The following is a 25377-nucleotide window of genomic DNA, read 5'->3' as shown; positions in this document are numbered from 1 at the left end:
GGAAATCTTTAGAAGACTTTGTCTCACGTTAAAATACTATGCAATGCATTAGTACACTTGTTATTTCTCAATGGATAAAATCCCACATACTCCACTTTTACATGCATGCAATCTGTTGGATTACGAATCCATATATAAAATATAAATAAAAATAAAGAGTAGACTGTATTAAAAAAAAAACATGCAAAAGGAAGGAGAAATACGATTATACGATTTCACCCAGGAGAATGTCTTCCACATTCCGAATACTCCAAAGTATGTAAGTAAGGTAACGTAAACTTACTCACCTTTACTCAGGAACGTTCCGGTGTGTAGTACAGTGCAGTGACCACGCACTGTAGTGTATATTTATGTGTATATTTAATAAAAAACAATTATATTGTATTAATTAAATTAAAAATTTTCTTGATTGAAAATATTTAAAATATGGAGGAAAAAGGACGTACGGACTACGTCCTTTTTCTTCCAGTTCTCATTTTCAATTGTTTTTTTCTAAATTTGAAATTTAAGTGGCCACATGTTTTATGTGGCCAGTATTATCAAGCGCCCTTTGCTACGGCAAGCAAGTCAGTAATACAACCTGATTATACTAAGGAAGTATTCCGAATATGGAACACAATCTTTTTATATTTTTTTTACTACGACGTTGGCAAACAAGCATACGGCATACGAGTTTAAAAAAAGGTCATACATACTATGTAATGCACTATTTTCATTGAAGTGTCAAAACCAATTTATGTGAATCTATTACTTATTAATTTAGGATCCTAATTGGCGGTGTTGGGCAATACGATGCGCATTAGCGTGACCACGTCCGTTTTTCAATGTATACTTTTAACATTAGATTCCTACATTCTCATCACTTCTTTACAATGAGCAGGTGCACTTTAATTCTACTATCGATTTTACGTGGAAGTAAAAATGATAAGTTTGTATTTTGTGGTGGTTGTGATAACGGTGTTGGTTTATAGACTGTGGTTGAATAGGAGGTTGATTCGTTTGCACAGACTGATACCGAGCAGCTATCCAGCTTGGCCGTTCATTGGACACTTGTATATGATGATAGGAAATGATAAAGGTATTTTTTTATTTTATTCTTTTCTAACCGTGAACAACCGACCGAGATAACCTCATGGTCATAGTATAGTATGTAGCCTATATTCTTCTCCATCCAAAATAATATTTATATACAAAAATAAACTTTTGTAGGCGATAGGTCGAGCCCTTACAATATTATCAAATAACAACTATGTACATAAACAACCTCAAAATCATATTTATAATTAGTACATCACAAGAGCCAGTAATATTTTATACCAGTAAAAACTTAGAAAAAAGTATTACACAAAATAAAATAATTTCCTATTCCGTGCTATATCTGGCAAAATAATAATCTAAAGATGTCTTCATGTATGTAGTTCAATATTGTACGTGGAGAATAAGCGAAATCATTGATACAGCTACATATCTCCCGAATCGTAAAGATATTTTATACTAACAATAAAACCCACTTGTATATATTTGTGATAAAAGTACCCTCGAAAGCATTTATATAAATGTTTATATATCTAGACGAAAATAAACATCTAAGACGATTTAATATTTTATCCGCACCAATATCGGAAGTTTGAATTACGGTTTCAAAATGTTTTTCCTTTATCGATTTCAGATTAATGTTTATTTCTATCATATTTTCCTAAACTATTTCTGTATATGCATAAATATTTCATTCTTGAGCCTTGTCCCGGCTTCATCCATCCTGCTTCGATATGTGTATCTATTCTTATGTGTATCTATTTTTTATATTTGTTGTTAATATTACAGAGCCTTGTGTGTGTGTGCCTTTAGCGTTAATAAAAAAATTATCTATCTTATATATTCCTTTTTTTGCATGTCACCAGATGTGTGCAAATGCAACAATAGTTTTACAATTATAGCCGTTACTCTATAGGTTGTCTTAAAAATTACTTTCACTAATACAATCGCCTTATTTTGTTTTATATTATATTTTACTTATGCATTGCATTCCATAATGTTACAGAAGGTAGTTGTTAGTTTAAAGTACATTTAGTACATAATTATGGCCCCCTTGGGCACGCAGAAGAGAACAGATCAGTACATGTATGTACATATGATATATTTTACATTGAAATATATTTTTGTTTTGTAGAATGCAAATACAAGCACATTCTATACATATGTATATATCCAACATAGCTGACAAATATCGCCATAACTTTGTGTTTTATCCGATCGATCCCGCCTCCTATTCAAACGGGGATCGGAATTAAAACAGCTTGATCCGATGTTCGAACCTCTAGCGGAGCCCTCAGACTAAAGTCGTATTGGTCAGGCCGGAGTTGGCTTTTAGTCGCTCCATAAGTCCTTCCGCAGGTTTGGAATGCTATCTGCACTCGCCCTCTACGTTCGATGATGCTATAAAGGACATCTACGGCTTTAGAATATTTAGAGAAGCTAAATTAATTAAGATCAGTTCCGTCGTTTACTATCAATATTCATTAGCGATCTTCTAATTCTCCAGTTAAAGTATTGTGTATTTTTCTTTGTAGTAAAAATGAAAGCAATAAAAAAGTTCAGTGATGATGCCCTTAAACAAGGCGGTATAACATCCGTGTGGTTGTTTAGTCGTTTGCAAGTAGGTAAGTACATCATTTCTTACTTTTTTATCAACTTATTTATTTTACTATTCTTGCTTATGAAATAAGTTATTTATTGTTTTTAGTATAGTATTATGAATAAGTACAATTTGACAGTATGGAATCACACAAATTTTAACTTATATATGTAAAGTTGTACAGTACATGATTGCAAGAGCTGCAAAACATATAATTGCTCATTTGTCTTAGGTGAAATTGTATTCTAAATGAGCAACTACATTGTAATTGAATGTGTGTAAAATTTATTTGAATTTGAAAAAAGTTTATTTGAATAAAGAATGATATCAACAACCCTGATAAAATTCAGGTAGCATCATCTATGTAACTCTAAATAATAATTATAAAGTTCCATTCTATTTATTTATTTATTCTGCTCGCTTTAGATATCATCTGTATATGTTTTCTTGATATTCCCTTTTTTCATATAACTGGAATAGTAAACATTGTGGTAGTACACAAGATGATACTAAGTGATACACAGATGATACTAAATATTTTTTATAAACATGATCAGCACCACGGATATCACGTTATCATGTGATACCGTGCTATCATGCTTTGCCATTCTTGAGGACAAAGACGAGCATACCTCCATATCTTGTAACATCACTGCCCTCATCTGCGCATCCTTCAACCGAATAGCTTTCAAAGCAAACTGCTTGGTGTCTCAAATTGGTGAGATTGACTTCTTATTTCAATAGTAAGTTCTTAAACCAGATACTCGTAATATGTGACAGTGCATCACACAGTCTACTTTCAAAAATGATTTTATATTAATACTTGGGTTATTTTAATATTGTTTTAAGGTTATTTTAGAAATGTTGTTCAGAAATAGAGTAATTGTTATGAATATCTAATCTATTTCAGTCATAACGGATCCCATTTTAGCTGAAATTGTACTGAAGAACTGTCTGGAGAAAGACGACTTATTGGAAATTCTCAGAATATTTACCGGCGGTGGAAGTATATTTGCACCAGGTTTGTGATTATATTCTGTTTCTAAATGGGCTATATTTTTGGGTTATAATCTTATAAACCTGTTTCAGCTTAATAGCTAAAAATAAGTGTGTAGAATATTTTAGTTTTTATAAACAAGGATATTGTACCAAATTTCGTTTTCATGGGGAAATCTCTTATCGCGACTTACTTCTGTACGTTCCTGCTCACCGTACGAGCTTTGTTTCAAAATCTTTTACATAACAAGCCATTAATTAAACACTGGAATGTATTACCTCTCGATATTTAATCTAGCGCTTCCAAATAAAAAAAAACATATTTCCTAAAATTTGAGTAATTAGTTTTATTCCAAATTTAAGTATGATTATTCCTCTATAAAACCTCATTTAAGCACCTTTTCCGACTTTTTTATTACATGTAATTAATTCATAATGCACCGCCCACATGAACATCTATTTGCCATATGGTTGACTGGAAGATGACTTATCGACTGGAGAGATTACAGCCACATTTATGTATTTGTGTATTAAAGTTTTAATAAATAAATATATAAAGAGGTTACTACTACTGGAATTACAACGTACTATTATAGGCGTCACATGATTCTGTGATATAGTTGTGTACATGTACATATATAGATGTAAGGATTGTCACTATTTCAGTTACAGAGATTAAGAATACCATACAAATTACCACAATAAATAAAACAGTGTGTTTCAGTAAAAACGTGGAGATCTCGCAGAAGAAAAATCGTAAGGGTGTTTAATATTAAAAACTTGAAGCAATTTATAAAGATAATCGGTCGGCAGAGCAACGTTATGGTAGACCAGCTGCGTTCACTCACAAATTCGGGATCTATCTCAATTGTCAAATATTTAAAAAAAACCTCATTGTGCACTGTATATGGTACGTACTTTTATATTTAATCATTTACTATTTTAATTTAATCACCAAACTATTATTAAAACTTATAAGGGTAATAAGAAGGGAGCATCGTCGCCTAGTGATTTGCTATCGCAATAGTCAATCAATGCCAATTTCTAATTAACTCTTAGGTAATTGAAATACCGATTTAACCAAATCTGAGAGATAGCGATAGGCTAGTTTCCTGTCATGTAGGATTCCAATATAACGGGAGCCGGTGGTTCATTTCATACCATTGAACTGAAATATATGTACCTTCACAGTACAATATCGGCAAATTAGATAAATAGATTGATATATCGTTTATTTGTTTGTTACTAATCACACACAACATGTTCATAAGAATAGACAATACATAATACGACAATTGTGTTATTATGTGTGATCTGTAGCAATACAAAAAGGTAGAAGCTCAGCGTGGAACATTATGCAGGGAACAAGCTCAGCTCAATTAAATGTTCCGTTGGTTGTTGTGTTGGCAATAGTCCTTTAAGTACAAGATTTTAAATTTATTGTTATTCATAAATAATTAGGTAAATAATATTACCAAATTGAATATACAAATAGTGAAATCATTGAATTTCTCGCTAGTTCTACTCAACTGAATCTGTAGATTGAGCTGGCTGGTAGAGAAAAAAATAGTGCAACAAAATTTGCATATGTCAGTAAATGTTCTACATGAATAAACAATTTTTTTTTTATAAAATGTAATTTCTCTCTGACTCTGACTATTCCAAATGGGTTTAATATTATGAAGGTCTAAGTCTTATTTTATGAAAATAAAAGAAAAAGAAGTTACTACCTCAGTTTCACTTATTTCAGCGCTATAGCAGCCTGCTTTATTATCTTTATATCGGTTGAAAGGTGCAGATTACGCAGCAAAAATATAGGATTAGAAGCATAACATCTTAGCATCATGGATATCACATGATAACATGATGTCCGTAGTAGATTTATGAACATAGGCGATGGTTACGTACTTGCCACAAGTTATCGCTTACATATTTTTTGTAAGTCATTAAGAAGAAACATAAATAGAATATGTTGTGTTTTATATTTAAAAATGGCGTATATTTATTTCAGAAACGGCTCTAGGTATTCAAATAAGCACACAAGAGGAGTCAATCATCAAAGCAATTGGAAAATGTATAAGAAAAACCTGCTACTTACTATTTCGACCTCCATTTCAATATGAATTCTTTTACAAAAACCTTCCTATGTGGTCAAAGTTTTTAATGGAGCGAGAAATCATTTATGGTTTTATTAATTCGGTAAATATTTTTTTTTTAATTCAGGCTACATGGCCTATATTGTACATATAGACTACATACATAAGAAATATTAATAAAAGTAAATATATAATAATTGTCTCTATGGTCACGGCTCTGACGACAGCAATCTGCCACGGTTACGCCGATAAATCACCCCCTTAGGCCAGTAGTCCTCCTTCATGAAGGTGGGCAGTATATTGGTGGGGACCCGAGCCACGAACGCTTTGAAGCTCGCGTTGTGACTCGATTCCAGCTGCGTCACCCTCAATGTCAGGTTACTTTTGGTCCGGATATAGTCGAGAATGTCCTGTTTCTTGGTAGCGTAGTGTAGGCGAGACAAATACATTGCCGTGGTAGGTGTTGCGGCTCGCAACAAGAAGTTGGGCGCTGTCGATGCTGTGCCACAATGGATTCGTGACAAAATCATCATCGTCACGGTCAGCAGACTTAGTATATATAGGGATCATTTTAAGAGGCACTTTCGGCTCATGCCGATTTGTCATAAATATGGATGAGGTTTTTTTTATTGGATGAATATGCCTGATTTATTGATTTAGCACAGCGCTTTACTTCTCATGGTCCATCGGTCTAGATATTTTCAATGTAGTACGTATTTATTTACAAAAAAATCTAAGTATTTATATCAGTTGTGTAGTAACCGTACGCAAGCTCTGCTTAGCTTGAGACTAGATGTCGCTGTGTGAATTAATCAGGGTTATTATTATTATGGTTTTTATCTCATTCACTCAGCTTTTGCTGGTTTTTTTACACTTTATGGCATATACCATATTATTATTATTATTATACCCTCCTTTTCAAAGTGTATGCTGGCGATTAGATAGAGGACGGGATATGCCAAGTCTGTCGTTACTTTATTTTTCATTACGATTTTAATTTTATTTTTATTATGATTATTATTATGCACCCATCTGCTGTAATGCTGTAAACGCCGGCGGATGACCACTAGAGGATAATAGGTTAATAATGTAATCAAGTTAGGAAGCTTATCGCGACGAATTTAAATTTGAATTTAATATGTGTTGTAAAGTAAGGTAAGACGGTAAGTAAGTGCCTTTTGTAAGGCATGATATCTCATTCCTCTGGAATTCAACGCAATGGCAACGCATGACTTGTAAGGATGTCATCATCAGCTGGGCAATCACTTCGATTGTTATCCCAATTATCTATACATCTAAATAAAATTGGAGTGTCTGTTTGTAATATTGAAATAATCGTTTTTTATTATATGCATACGAATATAAATACGGTACATACACCAAAATAACATTTTTTCCTTGTTAACATGTATTTTGTCTGTCTATCTATCTTGGAATTTGGAACTCTATTCGACCAATTTTTTTTATTATCTGCGATATAATTGTTTGTTGTTGTTTGTTTTCTGATTTCATATTTATGACAATAGTCCCTGTTCTTCTGTTACTCTATTATTTTTGTTGAAAGTATACAATTATTCTCATATTATCGCAAACTTGTCAATTTAATCTGTTACAATTAATAATAAGTAGGTAATTTCAGTTTGGCGTATGAATAATTATAGTTAGGTTAAAAACTTCGAAGCGAGTATTATTTGAATCCCTTATGAATTACTACTATAATTACATATTATACATTCTATAATTACTAATTAAACAATACAGTTTTTATAAGTCTCTACTCATAAGATTTAATTCAAGTTTTCCTTTTGAATGACAAATACATCAGACATTTGTACTTTGATCCTTCAATGACTTATTGAAACATTACACGCGAATATTAAGAAGTACTAACAAATTCCATTCTTATTCTGTCATCATACTATTAAGTAATATGTGTTCAATAATATTTTAATGCCATTAATTCGTTATAATAATAATAATATTTATATTAAGAAAAACGTTTCACATGAGAATCTACTTTACAAACATAATTTAACTTAAATCTTAACTTAACTTAACCTATGGCAATTAAACAAAGTGATCAGTTGTATTTATTTACAACGGTCTTTGCACTAAGCGTAGCTTGTATCGTACAAAGCAAAGCAAATATCGATACGCTCTTGCTTCGTACTGGTGTATAATGTATTTGACTATGTAATATTATGTTATCTGTGATTTGACGGAGATATAATTTTATACTAGCTGTTCCCGCGACTTCGTCCGCGTGGAATTTAACTTTATTTTTCTAAAATAAAAGTAGCCTACGTTACTCCTTATTACTTCAGTTATCTGCCAAAAAAAGTCCCGTCTAAATCGGTCTAGCCATAGAGATTAGCTGGAACAAATAGACAGATAGACAGAGAAAAATTGTAAAAAAAAATATTTTGGTGTATGTGCCGTATTTATATTTATATGTATGTAGTAAAAAATGTTATTTCAATATTACAAACAGACACTTTAATTTTACTTATATATATATATATATATATATATATAAATATCCCCTTGGGCACTTTGTGGCTCAGACGTGCCGTATAGGTAGTTTTTGTTGATCCTTTTTCACTTGTTGATCCGGAGGCCTTTTGTTGATCTAATGCCAGATGACCATATATAAATGTTGATCCGTTTTGAGCCACAACTGTCACGACGAGTAATAATAATAATTAAGCGATTTATACACGATTTTATACAAATCCACCTTTTTGGCATACGAGCAGTTCTTGATCCAATTCAAACGGGCCAATCAGGGTGCAGCATTTGCCAAGGGCTTCCTCATTGGCACGTTTTGGCTACTACATTATGGCTACAGTAACTTAATAATGTCTAGCTAGTATTTCAAAAATAATAGTCTACCTAATCTAAATATTTATAGAAATCAGTCTGGAGTAACGTGACTCCAGATCAAACCTCAATACTTGTTATTTTTTGGACGGGAATTTTTCCTTTTGTAACAACGTTACTGAGCGAATGAAGAGAAGACGTAACGGCGGATCCAGGGGGAGCGTCATGGAGGTCTTGGGAGTCATGGGGGTCATGACTCTCCCCCCCTTAGCCCAGGACTTAGGTAGACCACTAATTGAACTAAAAAATAATGAAACAGCTAAATTTTTTGCACGATCGGAGTGTTGGTGCAGTAGTATTAATTATAATTAAACATTGTTACTTAAAACATAACAGTTAAAGTACTATAACACTAAAAGCAAAATAGGTATTTTCAAAATACTTTTTCAAAATAAATTACCCTTTGAGTTTTTGTTCAAACCTCAGATATTATATTTATTTTAGGTATATCAATCAATACATAGTATAGCATAGTACAGTCTGTCTGTCTGTCTGTTTGTTGCGGCTAATCTCTGAAATAGCTGGACCGATTTTGACGGGACTTTTTTTGGCAAGTAGCTGATGTAATAAGGAGTAACTTACGCTACTGTTATTTTAGAAAAATAAAATAAAATTTCACGCGGACGAAGTCGCTGGGGCCAGCTAGTCTATAGATATACCGAGATTTAATGTTTAAGTTGCTATTATGTTATTGACAAAATTTTACTGTAATGTTACTATTACGTTATCCTACACAATTTGTATTATTTTGGATGAATAAATAAATAAATAATAATCTATACATCTATACATTTAATAAAAATTGGAGTGTCTGTTTGTAATATTGAAAAAACCGTTTTTTACTACATGCATATGAATATATATAAGGTACATATACCAAAATAACTATTTTTATAATTTTAGTCTGTCTGTCTGTCTGTCTGTTTGTTCCGGCTAATCTCTGAAATGGCTGGACCGATTTTGACGGTACTTTTTTTTTGCAGGTAGCTGATTTATAAGGAGTAACTTAGGTTACTTTTATTTTAGAAAAATAAAGTTAAATTCCACGCGGACGAAGTCGCGGGAACACCTTGTTTTTAATAAAAACATCTTTTTTGTGGTACTTGAGAATGTTGAAGCCTGTTGTTTGTAATATTGAAATAACCGTTTTTTACTACTTGCATATGAATATAAATACGGTACATACACCAAAATAACATATTTTACAATTTTTGTCTGTCTGTCTGTTTGTTCCGGCTAATCTCTGAAATGGCTGGACCGATTTTGACGGGACTTTTTTTGGCAGGTAGCTGATGTAATAAGGAGTAACTTAGGCTACTTTTATTTTAGAAAAATAAAGTTAAAAACCACGTGGACGAAGTCGCGGGAACAGCTAGTGTATAATATATTAGAGATACCTACGTGTTTTTTTATTGATGACTAGCTGTACACGGGATTTCGTCCGTGTTGAATTTAACTTTATTTTTCTAAAATATAAGAAGTTAAATTCCACGCGGACGAAGTCGCGTGTACAGCTAGTTGTCGGTAGTCTAGCGATTTAGCTAGCACACTGCTTTGATTCCTGCTTGGTGGTCGAGGGTTCGATTCCTCGCACGCTGCAAACATTTGTATTCATGAGTATGATTGTTTGTAACGGTCTGGGTGTTTTCTATGTATAGATAATATATATGTATTTACGAAAAAAAATCTTTGTATTTATATCAGTACCCATAACATAATCTTCAGCTAGCTTAACTTTGGTCTAGATGAAGCTGTGTGAATTGTCCTGAGATTACTATTATTACTATAATAAATCTTTTCAAATCAGCCGATGTTTATTTTTGCCATAATACGTGCTGTTACCATGTGATAATATTACGTACGTACTTATTAAACTATTAACTTATTATTAAATTATTAACTATTTATACTGTTTTAAATGTGATGCGTTCATTATTTATATTTCCTTTGAATTAAAGACAAATGTATATATATATATATATATATTTATATACACTTGCACACTTAGTTGATCCAGCCACGATCCGTAGATATTGCTGATCCACTGTCTCTCTCTTTCTATCACTATCTTTGTATTCTAATATGCGATGTTGCCGTTCCGGCCGAGACCATGCGTTGTTGCCAAATGTATTCGTCGATAGTAGTAGATACTTATACTCGATATATATTTTTTCAACAATTTCCTGCAATAGTGAATCCGTATCGGCATTTTTTTTAAATGCACAAAGATTTTTTGGCTCTGAATATATTTAAAAATCATTTACTTGTGTGTTGATGAATTTATATACTAGTACATGAAGTACCTAATACTTGTTTTGATTTGAATAGGTAGCGATATTATGAATTTATTATACGTAATCTAAAGATTTTGACGAAATAAAAGTAATTAGTTATCTGTTAACCTTGACTTCATGCTGGCACCAGTATTATCAGATGATGAACATACTCTTCGAAAACTTACAGCAGAAATATCGTGTTTGGACTCATTAGATAGGTCTCGATGAATAGAGTTTAAAAAACTTAAAATAAATGGTACATTAGAAATAATGTATAAAAACCCCTTACGTAAAATTCAACCACTTTAAACTTAATAATAATAATAATTAGGAAAAGAGAAAAGCTATACATGCACTGAAAGTAATTGATGCCTTCCACACAATATTTTCAGTATTAAACAACTCTGTTTGTTCAGTAAAAGTGTAAATACACTGGTAACCTTTAATCATATTTTATATGCAAACATTACATATACAAACACTAAAGTTTTATTTCAGAATAGCCAGTAGTTTTCAAGAAATAAGTCTTTGAAATTGTACGTGTAACTTATATATATACCTACTAGTTTTTTCACCATAACAAACAACACCAATATGGCCTAGTTAGTAGTTTACCTGTGTACCAATTAATAATAATAGTAATCTCAGGACAATTCATACAGCTTCATCTAGACCCAAGTTAAGCTAGCTGAAGATTATGTTATGGGTACTGATATAAATACAAAGATTTTTTTCGTAAATACATATATATTATCTATACATAGAAAACACCCAGACCGTTACAAACAATTTAATAATAAGTTAATAGTTTAATAAGTACGTACGTAATATTATCACATGGTAACAGCACGTATTATGGCAAAAATAAACATCGGCTGATTTGAAAAGATTTATTATAGTAATAATAGTAATCTCAGGACAATTCACACAGCTTCATCTAGACCAAAGTTAAGCTAGCTGAAGATTATGTTATGGGTACTGATATAAAATACAAAGATTTTTTTTCGTAAATACATATATATTATCTATACATAGAAAACACCCAGACCGTTACAAACAATCATACTCATGAATACAAATGTTTGCAGCGTGCGAGGAATCGAACCCTCGACCACCAAGCAGGAATCAAAGCAGTGTGCTAGCTAAATCGCTAGACTACCGACAACTAGCTGTACACGCGACTTCGTCCGCGTGGAATTTAACTTCTTATATTTTAGAAAAATAAAGTTAAATTCAACACGGACGAAATCCCGTGTACAGCTAGTCATCAATAAAAAAACACGTAGGTATCTCTAATATATTATACACTAGCTGTTCCCGCGACTTCGTCCACGTGGTTTTTAACTTTATTTTTCTAAAATAAAAGTAGCCTAAGTTACTCCTTATTACATCAGCTACCTGCCAAAAAAAGTCCCGTCAAAATCGGTCCAGCCATTTCAGAGATTAGCCGGAACAAACAGACAGACAGACAAAAATTGTAAAATATGTTATTTTGGTGTATGTACCGTATTTATATTCATATGCAAGTAGTAAAAAACGGTTATTTCAATATTACAAACAACAGGCTTCAACATTCTCAAGTACCACAAAAAAGATGTTTTTTTATCAAATAAACAGTTTTTATTAAAAACAAGCTGTCCCCGCGACTTCGACCGCGTGGAATTAACTTTATTTTTCTAAAATAAAAGTAGCCTAAGTTACTCCTTATAAATCAGCTACCTGCCAAAAAAAGTACCGTCAAAATCGGTCCAGCCATTTCAGAGATTAGCCGGAACAAACAGACCGACAGACAGACAGACAAAAATTATAAAAATTGTTATTTTGGTATATGTACCTTATATATATTCATATGCATGTAGTAAAAAACGGTTTTTTCTATATTACAAACAGACACTCCAATTTTTATTAAATGTATAGATGTATAGATTATTATTTATTTATTTATTTATTCATCCAAAATAATACAAATTGTGTAGGATAACGTAATAGTAACATTACAGTAAAATTTTGTCAACAACATAATAGCAACTTAAACATTAAATCTCGGTATATCTATAGACTAGCTGGCCCCAGCGACTTCGTCCGCGTGAAATTTTATTTTATTTTTCTAAAATAACAGTAGCGTAAGTTACTCCTTATTACATCAGCTACTTGCCAAAAAAAGTCCCGTCAAAATCGGTCCAGCTATTTCAGAGATTAGCCGGAACAAACAGACAGACAGACAGACAAAACTTGTAAAATATGTTATTTTGGTGTATGTACCGTATTTATATTCATATGCAAGTAGTAAAAAACGGTTATTTCAATATTACAAACAGACACTCCAATTTTATTTACATGTATAGATGTATAGATTAAAGAAAAAAAAGTAACAGTCATAAGGCTAGTCGTATGCCTAATATATATAATAATGTAATAAATTCATTTAAACAGAAATTGCGGGAACATTATTTAAATTTGTAACTTTTTTACTGTCCTTCTCCTTTTTTCACATCTTTCTGTTATATCCATATAGTTCTCTCTATATTTTCTGATTTTCTTACTTTCAATTTGAGACTGTACTTATAATTTGATTATCGGATCATTATGTATTTACTTATATATAATATTTATACATTTATGGGTTATATTTAGATATATATTTATGTATGTATATTGTTATTTTTTTATAGAAATGTATATTTTGCTTATCTTTATTATCTTTATAAATCTTTTTTTGACATTTCTTATTTATATTAGTGCACCGCCAATAATCTTTCGCTGCACCACTCATGGTTGCCTGGTAAATAACGCGGCAAAATATTAAGTCCGCCACATGTACAAATTTTTTTGTGCATTAAAGTTAAAGAAATAAAAAAATACAATACTGTTTAATGAAAATGCGTGTTGTCTAGTGCTTTGAGATGTATCAAAATAAGGTCAACAAAAAAGTCCGTGATAGTATATGTCTATCTCTTAAGGATAACCAACAATAACCATTTTTTATCTTTTACATTTTACGGGATTTTTTTTTATCGTATGTTTCCCTTAAAATCATGTAAACTATGTTATTATGTCATAATCTAAAGAAATAATAATATTTTATAGTGACATATCCACTATAAAATACCAAAAAGTAGCAATGTAATTCGTTACGCGCGAATCAGGTGTTATAAGGTCAAAGGTCGGTGCACCCCGCGTATTTGATAAATAGTGCTTCTCTGGATGTCTTTAAGAGAAAATGGCAGTATGTACGTGTATATGTACAAGTCCTTAAGTGTTAAGTTTTTCAAATGTACATACAGTAAAGAATAAATATTTTTAAGTACAGTACTTACGTACATTAATATAATACCTACTTTTTACTTGTATCTATTGTTATCAAAATTAAATTATAAGTTCTTAACTTGACCACGACTATGTGACCCTCTCTTGGCGCCAAAACGAGTGAAAAAATGAACAGCATACGACGACGACGCAGTACCTATAGAGTGGAGCAACTGCTTATTCAGTTTTATTCAACTATTTAGTCCCTCCACCGTTACAATGAATGGAGGCGGATATTACAATGTACGTAGCATTGCGAATATAAAATATCTAGATTAGGTATAATAAATTCATAATTCATAGGCCGTTACGGTATCAGAGCCAAAGTCTTCTTTCTTTGTTTATGTACTGTTAGATGCGACAGCGACTTTGTTTTTATATTACTATGTAATGATTGATATACCTAAAATAAATAAAATATCTGAGGTTTGGACAAAAATTCAAAAGGTACTTAATTTTTAAAAAGTATTTTGAAAATACCTATTTTGCATTTAGTATTTGAAATACAAAACACAAAACTATTTTTGTTTTTAGAGTGACATTTCTATGAATTCACTGTCGATAGCGAGCGGTGCGATGGAAAAAGATAACCGTTTATAAAAATATAATAAATAACCCTGGACAATTAACACAGACTGATACTGAACTGATATAAATAGATATTTTTATTTTGTAAATACATATATAATATACATATAAAACACCCAGACCGATGAAAACAATCGATGACCGATGAGTACAAATGTTTGCATCGTGCGAGAAATCGAACCCGCGACCATCGGATGTAAAGCGGTGTGACCACCGAGGCAGTCGAAATATATAAATAATCTTATGAATTTAATTTATTCTAATTTGTTTGTGTGCGCGGGGTGCGGTGTACGGTGCTCCCCCTGCCTCCACCGTTGCTGGAGCTTGCATGTATGGAGCATTGCGAATATAAAATATCTAGATTAGTAAATTCATAATTGATAGACCGTTACGGTATCTATATATATTCGGATTAAAATAAGTATCGCAGTAAGGACCAGTATATAAAGTGATCAACACAATTAACTGATTTTTGAAATATATATACAGAGCCAAAAAGTCTTTGTGTATTCAAAAAATATCTAATTTGTTTGTGTGCGCGGGGTGCGGTGTACGGTGCAGGGGGGACCCTGCCTCCACCGTTGCTGGAGCTTGCATGTATGGAGCATTGCGAATATAAAATATCTACATTAGTAAATTAATAAAGTCATAATTGATAGACCGTTACGGTATCTATATATATTCGGATGAAAGTAAGTATCGCAGTAAGGACGAGTATATAAAGTGATCAACATAATTAATTGATTTTTGGAATATATTCAGAGCCAAAAAGTCTTTGTGTATACCAAAAATTTAGCCGTTCGGAGCCATTCAGTCACGAATTATTAGTAAAAAAAGTGTCGAGTATATCGTACTATCGACGAATATATATGGCCACATCGCAAAATAGAATGCGACGTTGCCATACCGCCTGAGATATACGCGATAGGAGTCAAGTTATTCAGTGCAAAAGGTGGAATCAGCAAGTGTGTAGGTTGTGGCGTGATCAACAAAGTGCCCAAAGAGGTGTTTATATATATATATATATATATATATATATATTACATGTACACCCGTACGAAGCCAGGCCGAGTAACTAGTTAGTAATAAAGTGAAATGAAAACGGATCTCGCTTCATTTGGTTAGCACGACGTTCAAGCACATTTCAAACAGTTTCGTTGTCATTTTCAAATCCATCATCGCTTTGAGTATATACCGCTTTCATGAAAATACGAGATTCCTTCATTGAGATGTCTGTAACTCCAATTGTCTCGTTGACAAACAACTTTACTTTTGATCTTCAATGTAGATGATATCTTATTCTGTTGACAAAGAACATTTTTTCAAATAACATCAAAAGAATTCGTATGTAAATGAAAAATATTATTAAGATCTTTTGAACTGTGCGTTTGTCTAAGCGTAATAACAATAAAGTAATATAGTTAAATTTCGGGGTTTCAGTCAAGTTGAAAAAGGAGAAGAGGATAAACTAATAAAGACATAAGTGTACTTTAAGCGGAGATATTAAAAAGTTAATATTAGGATATGGGAAATAGCACAAATTAATAAGGTTTTCAATCTGCCTTCGGGAATAATATTATTAGACATTGCGTTACTTTTGGAATCCTTCACAATTATACTTCTAACAAATTCTCTTGTGATAATCAGTGTTAACGAAAATATAATGAAGTAGGTTATTCCTTCCATTTAGTGGAAATTTATTGAATTAAATAAAAATTGTCTTACGTTTTCCAAATATTATGTTGATAAAATTGATAATGATTAAAGTTGTTAAGCAGCCTAGTGGTAACAAAGCACCGTTAGACTGGCGGTGGCCTATCACCGTGATCCTATGACTCCGGCAATTACTGCCTTTAAACATACGCTCATTCATATACACTTTCACGCAGGATAGAATGTGCATGTAAATTTAGACAAAGATAATGAGAGCAATCGCACGCGCCGAAAGCTCGCGCATTCCCGCAATTTTCAAACATGAATGCTTTAGCACCTTTCTTGAATAATTTAATAATTTAATTTGACGACCTCGGTGGTCTATTAGTTTAGCACACCGCTTTACGTCCGATGGTCGCGGGTTTGATTCCTCGCACGGCACAAACATTTGTATTCATGAGTATGATTGTTTGTGTCGGTCAGGGTGTTTTATATGTATGATATAATTGTAGAGTTATTGACAATTAATAAACTTCAAACGTGTGTTTGGAAAAAAGAATTTTCGAAAATAAATGATTTGAATAACACGCAAACACGTACGAAAGTGTGAACAAAAAATCTGTTAAATACCTCACAAATTCGCACGCGTGAAAGAATTTATTCTGTAAATGCAGTTAATAGGCGATTCGTTGGGATACCTTGGAGTTTTTAGTGATTAGGAGTCTCACAGTTCATCTTCACCTTCCTGCTGGGTGAACGGGGCTCCATTGGGGATTTTCTCCGGAAGTAAAAAATTGGGGTAACGAAGCAACACTTAATTTGATATTTATAACAATGGTAAATAAGTACAAAAGTTCCTATTAGTGTATAAAATTATACTTGTATTCGAAATTTCTTTTTTATTTTGACAATTTGCCTATAGTAACTATCTCTAGCCAACTACAAAAAGGGTGGAGGGTCATAAATGCGATTGTTTTTTACTTTTATATACATTCTAAGCACAAATAAGATAATATTTAATGTTCAAAGATATACCAGTTAATTTTGAGTCGATTTTCGCTTTATTCTTTTAATGCTAATACATAATAATAATATTTACCTCTGTGATGAACAGACGGTTAGACAATTACCCACTTAAACAATTATTCATCCATTTCAGACAGTATCATTAAAACAGAAAACAATACAAGAAAACATAATAGCATCTGATTTTGGAACAACCAAAAATTCACAAGGTAAGATAAGGTAATAATTTCTGAGAATCAAGGATGACTGATTCGGAGGAGTTCTTATATAAAATACTAGCTACTCGCCCTGGCTTCGCCCGGGTTTACATGCATTATACATATAAACCTTCCTCTAGAATCACACTATCTAATTAAAAAAACCGCTTCACAAACCGTTGGTTGGGTTTTAAAGATTTAAGCATACATAGGGACGGACAGACAGCGACAGCGACTTTATTTTATACTATGTAATGATTAAGAACTTCTTCGATTACGTCACTCTAAGCTCTTTTGTAACTGTACTGGAAAACTTAATGATATAACCTGATGAAATGAAATTTTTGTAACTATTGCATAATGACATTACAGGTTGTGAAATTACTCTTTATGTTCATGTATATAGGCGATAATAGTTATTTATCAAGAGGATCAAAATGGTTATTTTTTTTAAATGTGACACTGACGTACTTGTTATGCCTTGATATTCCTAAGGACTGTGTTTTTATTTCTCGTAACAACTTTCAAACCATGACACATACAGCAAATCAAGCCACCTACGTCAGAAGTAGGTGATACATTGGTTTACACGCAGTTGACTTTGTTCAAAGTCCAGATATTAATATAGCCCTCGTACAATTGTTTTGTTTATTTATATAACTAATGAGTTTTATTTACGAACTAAATATGTTACTATAGATATTTTATTGTAAGTAAAATATAAATTATTTAATCATTTTCCTGTTATATTTACATATCAAAGCTACTGAAATTTACTTTGCTTAGTTTATTTCAGATTTACCGGAAAAGCTTCCGACTGTTTTGGATATACTCATGAAACCAAATAACGCGGGAACATTGAGTGACGTAGAACTTTGCGAGGAGATTCTGGTTATGATATTCGCCGGGACTGAGACAATGAGTGTTGCTTTATCGCTCGTTTGCGTTATGCTGTCAAAACATCCTGACGAACAGGAGAAAGTTTATCAAGAGTATGTATTATGACAGTAAAAATGTCTGTCTTATCAATGTGTAATGGAATTAATATATTTTTTTTATAGAATTAGTTGCAATTTTGTGGAAGTCGGGTTATGTGGTGGATAATATTTTATGTATTATGTTTGTATGTCGATTATTTATGTGCAGAAAACTATTGCATCTACTCTGTAATGTAAAATAAATCGATGCAATATTTCATTACATAATAGAAATATATTTACTATATTATTCCTGTATGTTCCTTATTCACAACTCCTGTCACAAAATTAAACACGTATCAATGCGGTTGTAATGAAATATTTTTTCAAGGCACCTCTCCTTGAATAATGTAGGTTTCAGTACAACTAACTTATTATAATTTTTATCATATGTATTACACAATTTTTTAATCTATTTTAAACGTTTTATAATGTTAATTTCGCAATCGTACTAAGCTTATATCTATTCTAGTAGCTGTGAGTAAATAATTTTTTTGCAGATTGAAAGATGTTTTCGGTGATGAAACTAAACAATCTACAATGGATGAATTGTTGCGTCTTAAATATTTGGAGGCAGTAATAAAAGAGACGTTACGAATGTACCCACCGGGACCAATAATCATGAGGAAAGCCGACAAGGATGTAATGTTACGTAAGATTTGACTGACATTTCGTTACATAACTAGCTACCCAGCCGGACTTCGTACGGGTGTACATATATTATACATATAAACCTTCCTCTTGGATCACTCTATCTATTAAAAAAAACCGCCTCAAAATCCGTTGCGTAATTTTAAAGATTTAAGTATACATAGGGACGGAGAGACAGCAAGAGCGACTTTGTTTTATTTGTTTTATAAAATAAAATAATAATAATAATGATATTTATTATATTACATATATTGCATATGACTAATACTATCTGCATATTATACACGGTGTAATTTTGCGGTGATTTCAAAAAATACTAAGGATTTACATGTGGTTTTTATATACCAGCTACTGACTAATTCATGAGATAGGCATATATAGTATATATGTACGTATAATATGTATATAAATTATTATTACTTTTATTACTAATAAATTATATATATATAAATGTTATGAAATCTGACCGCGATTGACCATCATCACACATATTGTTAAGTTAAAATTAAGCAGTTTCGAATAGTCATTTGTTTTATTCTAGAAATCAAAGAAAGAACAATATTGTTCTGCATTACAATGCGATTGATTATCACGTTTAGGTTTATAGTCGTGATATTATGTTTTAAAATTGTTTAAAAGCATATAATACAAAAGATCGTCATATATTCTGTGGTAAAGCTTAGTAAAACATTTTGACGGAATTTACAATTGTAATTCCGTCCAAATGTGTACAGTTGAACTCTGTAATATCTCACAGACTAAAACGATACAATGTTTATGAATCCGAGAAGATTTACGATTAGGATATCACTGACGAAAGCTATTACATCTTCAAATAAAAGCTGACAAGGAGAAATGAAATATTACATAGCGTTAATTCCAGAGGGTCTAAACACGTGATGTTATAATTTCTATTTCATATTAAATTTATTATTTACGAAGTACACTTCTTAAAAAGTCGTCTATGTGTTTACCTCAGTCTTACCTGCTTCGCTGCTGTTTGTTTGTAGCTGCGTTTAGATTCGATATAAGATTATTGGAATTGGAAACTACTGGATGCGAGGCATCACATTTTAGTCCTCCAGTATAGCAATGTATGAGTTGTTTTACTGGGTAATATGGCAAAGTGATGTCCGTAGTGCTGTTGAAGTATATAGGTAACTGTTTCCACTGTCTAAACGGACCCCTCCGATCGATCCCCCGTCCAATTCAGACGGGGATCGATATTAAGACGGCCTGAGCCGAGATTCGAACCCCTAGTGGTGCCCTCAGACTAAAGTCGTATCCGTTACGTGCCATCTGCACTCGCCCCCTAACGTCCGGCCAACAGCATTAGAGTAGTCGGAAAAAAAAGGGCCAGCTTGTCATTCCTGATATCTTAACAATACCATTAACTTCCCGCTCTGGTTTCCCTTTGGTGCATTTAGTGTGTATGTATTAAAAACTAAATTCAAATCTTTCCGATTTGTAATTGACTTCGCATGGATAGATTTACTTTTAAATATTTAGGGGTAAAGTTTAGGTTTAGGTAGTTTTTTCGTTTTTTGTTCCATCATCAGTCTCTGCAGATACGAAACAAATCTTACAGCTTATGTAGTTTCCACTATTAAAGTTTCAATAGGGAACCCTACTTTTGTCAAGTAATAAACATATAATTATACTGCGTTATGGATAATGTAGCGTTTTCGATTTTATTAGTTGCAAAAATATATATTTACTGTTTATAATATTAGAGCGAAAAGTTTAAGTTTTAAATCGATATCGATTATTTGGCTCTATAGAGTATTTAATAAGAAAACATATATTCACTTATTTCAATAAAACTATATGTATTTTACTAATTTGTTATGACAACTAAATTATTCTAAATAAATACCATACTTATTGACATTTCTTTAGATCTAAATATCAATAATACAACGTCGTCTAGACACCCAGATTGTTAAAGTACAGTTTCATGTTTGCTATTTATTGCAGCATCGGGAATCACGCTAGTAAAAGGCTGCGGCATTGTAGTCAGCACCTGGGGAATACACAGGAATCCAGCTTATTGGGGTTCGGATGTGGAGAAATTTAGACCGGATAGGTTTCTGAACGATCCACCAACGCATCCAGTGTCTTTCCTGCCTTTCAGTTATGGACCAAGAAATTGCGTTGGTAAGACTTTCTTTTCATACGACGATGGTGGCAAATATGCATATAGCCTAACTGGAGATAAACGGGTACCGTAGATTATAGCTGCATAAAACACTTTTTAAGATGAATTTTCTAAAGGCGTGTTCAAGTTACTGGTGACTTGTGAGCTAGGATCATTTTTGGTAAATTAGTGAGTCGATTCAATTATTGTACCCATTGTAGAGGATGGTTAGATAGTTGAATCTCACCAGTCAGGCATTGTTGTCCAGGAGTCGGCGTGCAGAGGCTATTACAGAGGCTGTATGCCTAGATAAGAGGATCCTTCAATGGGAAGCGTTGAATCATCATAAACCATTGACTCAACATTGGTCTTGAGCGAAAGCGAAAACATTTCCATGACCTCGATTATATATTTGAGGAGGTATGGCCGCAACGTCAGATTTTTAGCTCATGGGACTCGCTCTCGATTCTTCACCTATACCCAGCGTAAAATGGGATATTACTTGCATTTACTTGACAGTGGAGCAATGGTCTAATTTTGATATTTTATCTGATTTTTAATATCAATATATTGTTTAATTATTAATTGTATTGTATGGAATATTTGTACATACCATCAAAATCTTTATTACTGGTAACCAATTGATAACATTAAATAAAGCATCCACTTCATTAATGACCTAAAAATTAGTAATAATACTAATAGAGGTGTTTTGAAATATATACACAAAATATATATTTCACCGTTATGGCTTTACCTTGGACCTTCTACGTCTAAATGACTGAAGGCTCTTAAAGAAATACGTAAAGACATAATGGTAATAATAACTATGGACAATTTACACGGGGCCATGTCATCTGTTATGAATACAAAACAACTGATACGGATACATATATTGTTTTATTCACTAGGATCATCTGCAACCATCGGAAGTATGGCGGTGTGCTATACTGCTTGACCATCGTGATCGTTGGTCGTTAAATTATCAAATTATTATATAATAATTATATATATTAGATTGCGAATTACCAGGGAACCAGTAAAATGCAATACATACAATGTTCTCAGAAACGCCAAAGGGAAAATATGGCCTACAATTAGGAAAACGGATGGCTTTATATACATTGAACTGACATGCAAACTCGGAATAATTCGCTCATGCATATCTAATGCTTTGCTTCGTTGAATTGCAGTTTATAGAATTTACGTCAATTAGGAAATAATGTTAATTTTAAACTTTCGTATTTAATATATGTTATTTATTAATTGTGTCTTAACATGAATAATTATGGTAAATAAAGGTTTTTATTTACCTGTCTCGATGTTTCGACTACGTTGCACTAGCCGTGGTCACGAGCTGACTGGAATAACAGCGGTGTCAATGTAGATTCCAGCAGTTTTATCTTCTACCGTCATGACGGTATGGTAAGGTTTAGCATATTTTGGCTTTAATATCTTGTACGAACATTTGTATACATAAATATGTTTGTGGTATCAGTTGTCTAGTACCCATGATAAAAGTTTTGCTTAGTTTGGGACTAGATGGCGCTGTGCAAATTATTCTAGGGTATTATTTTTATTAGTATATTCGATTATACAAAATGTTATTAAGGTACAGGTAACAAACAGACTAGACATATAGTTTCGCATTAATAGATTTGATAAAAATTGTATTTACTTGTTGTCCAAACTACAATTAAAAAATAAAGTAGTGTTCTTAAAATTCTTTTCACAATTAGCGGCGAATGAAATCAATTATTTTTTCTCACATTTAGCCTATTATAGAAGCTGACATATCTAGTTTAGAATGAAACTAAATTCCTAACTAACATGTTCAGAATTCAGTTCATTTACAATATCAGTGTTTGTAGATAGAAATTCCTTTAAAATATATTGCGCTGTTGAATTGATGAAACCTGTCGATAAAAAATATTGAGATTATAAGATCGATAATTATGATAGTGTAGAGGTTTAAGACATTATCTTACAATCTCATGACAGCGGGTTTGATTACGTCTGAATACAAATATTTATATTTATGAATAGCAATATGTATGTATTTAAAAATAATATATAATTAAATTATAATAATACAATAAAATTCTTGCAGTAACAATAGAATAAGTTTTACATAGTTTAGTCGAGTGAAACTAGAGTTGTGCTAAACTGGTATGTACTTAATGGATTTACATTATTTTGTTTAATTACGCTACAATTAGCATGTGTGAGATCACAAATATTCAGTACGGAAACTTGACTACCGTTACGATCTTCTCTAATGGTGAAAAAAATGGACCGTTATTGAGTCTAAAACTACAATGCGACACATGTTTCGAGGCATCATCAGGCACTGAATAGAGTTCAGATATAGCTAGAAAGCCTAGTGGTGACTGTTTGGCAAATAAAACCGCGATTAACACCTAGTTCGATTAAATATAAACTGGCCTCTATTAGCAGCCCGTCAGATGAGATTCAAATCGAATCTAACCCAAGTCATGATGGGGAATTGTTAGTAATGTGGATTACCGACTGTCAGGTTATGTTATGTTGACCCCCATGCGGTTTGCCCTGAAATCTTTGTTGAATAGACTCCTGGTAAATTTGTTATGATGTGCTTAGGTACTGACCTCATGCTCATATTATCGTTTTACATTAGTACCTTGCCAGTAAATCGTAAGTGCAGGCGAAAGAATTAAAAAGATGGTAATGGGACGGCCATTACCATCTTTTAAAATAAAATAATGTAACTAAATAGCGTTATATTAAATTTTTAATAATAATGTAATATAGCGTTATTTAGTTATATGGGATAATTTCAATTAATTGACGTAATTTCTTTTCTTACAGGACAGCAGTACTCGTTATTGTCAATGAAGGTAACTCTATCCACGCTTCTAAGATACTATCGAATATTGCCAGAAGGTTCTTCATCCGGGACTGGAAATATAACAAAAGATGACAAACCGTTACGTTGCAAATACAATGTCATACTAAATCATGTTGACAATTATATTGTTGAATTAGTAGCTCGAATATGACATTTAAATCAACGTGGAGCTAAATCAATTACTTCATCTCCCAATAGTGAACATAATTGTAGTAATTTAGGAATTCTATAATTATTAAAATTAAAATTTAGAAACCATTTTATAGGAGATAATAAAAGTTCCAAGCTAGGTGCATTCTGATGTTACGGGACTTCCCCATGTATAACATTTTCGTGCTTACAAAACCGTATTTCCTCAAAATCCCTTTGTAATGTATAAAATATATTTTATATCATCAAAACATATTATTGCTCATACAGACAAATGTTATGTTAATAGAAACCACTAATTAAACTTTATGGGAAAATGATTGTTTTATTTACATTCCTACCGGCGAACTTCGTGACGCCTCATTTTCAATAAATTAAGGCACGTGTATGGAGAAAGAAGAAATATTTTTTTTGTGACTAAAATTAGAAATATAACTGTTAATATATTTGGATTTGTATTGTTAAACCAAACAAAATAGACGGCCTCGGTGGCTCTATGGTCTAGCAGTTTAATTGACCACTTTACTTCTGATGATCGCAAGTTCGATATCTCGCATGGGACAAACCTTTGTATACCTACATGTTTATCAATGTTTTCATCGTCTTGCGTGTTTTTTATTTTTATTATGTATGTATTAAAAAATGTTACTATGTATTTATATCAGTTTTGAGCAAGGGATCTCCTCGATATCAGTGTTGGTAAAGCCACTTCTTTCTAAAAAATGGCTCTAATCAAAAATTACAGGACAGAGTGAAATATGTATAAGAAAATGGTAATCATTTTCTTAAAATAAAATGACATGGTGTGAGAGCAGATGAACAGGGGTTCAAAGGGACATATGGGATAATGGGACTAGATGGGGTGAGTTGTCCTGAGATATTTTTATATTATGAATATTTTCAGTTTAGGATTAGTCATTTT

At 32.2% G+C, this 25377-nt stretch overlaps 1 protein-coding gene across 1 annotated transcript; it reads left to right on the top strand.

Moving 5' to 3' along the window:
* The first annotated feature begins 2575 nt into the window (after nt 1-2575).
* On the top strand, nt 2576-24456 carry LOC131845446 (probable cytochrome P450 4p3). Its single transcript, XM_059194510.1, has 7 exons — nt 2576-2660; nt 3546-3656; nt 4356-4541; nt 18450-18645; nt 19131-19282; nt 21259-21438; nt 24266-24456. Exons 1-7 carry the CDS (start codon nt 2576-2578, stop codon nt 24454-24456), a joined length of 1101 nt encoding a protein of 366 aa, XP_059050493.1.
* The last annotated feature ends 921 nt before the right edge of the window (nt 24457-25377 follow it).

Source organism: Achroia grisella, unplaced genomic scaffold (assembly GCF_030625045.1).
Source record: "Achroia grisella isolate CSIRO2021 unplaced genomic scaffold, CSIRO_AGI_Agris_v1 utg474, whole genome shotgun sequence".
Taxonomy (NCBI): Eukaryota; Metazoa; Arthropoda; class Insecta; order Lepidoptera; family Pyralidae; genus Achroia; species Achroia grisella.
This window is presented reverse-complemented; position numbering and strand designations above follow the sequence as displayed.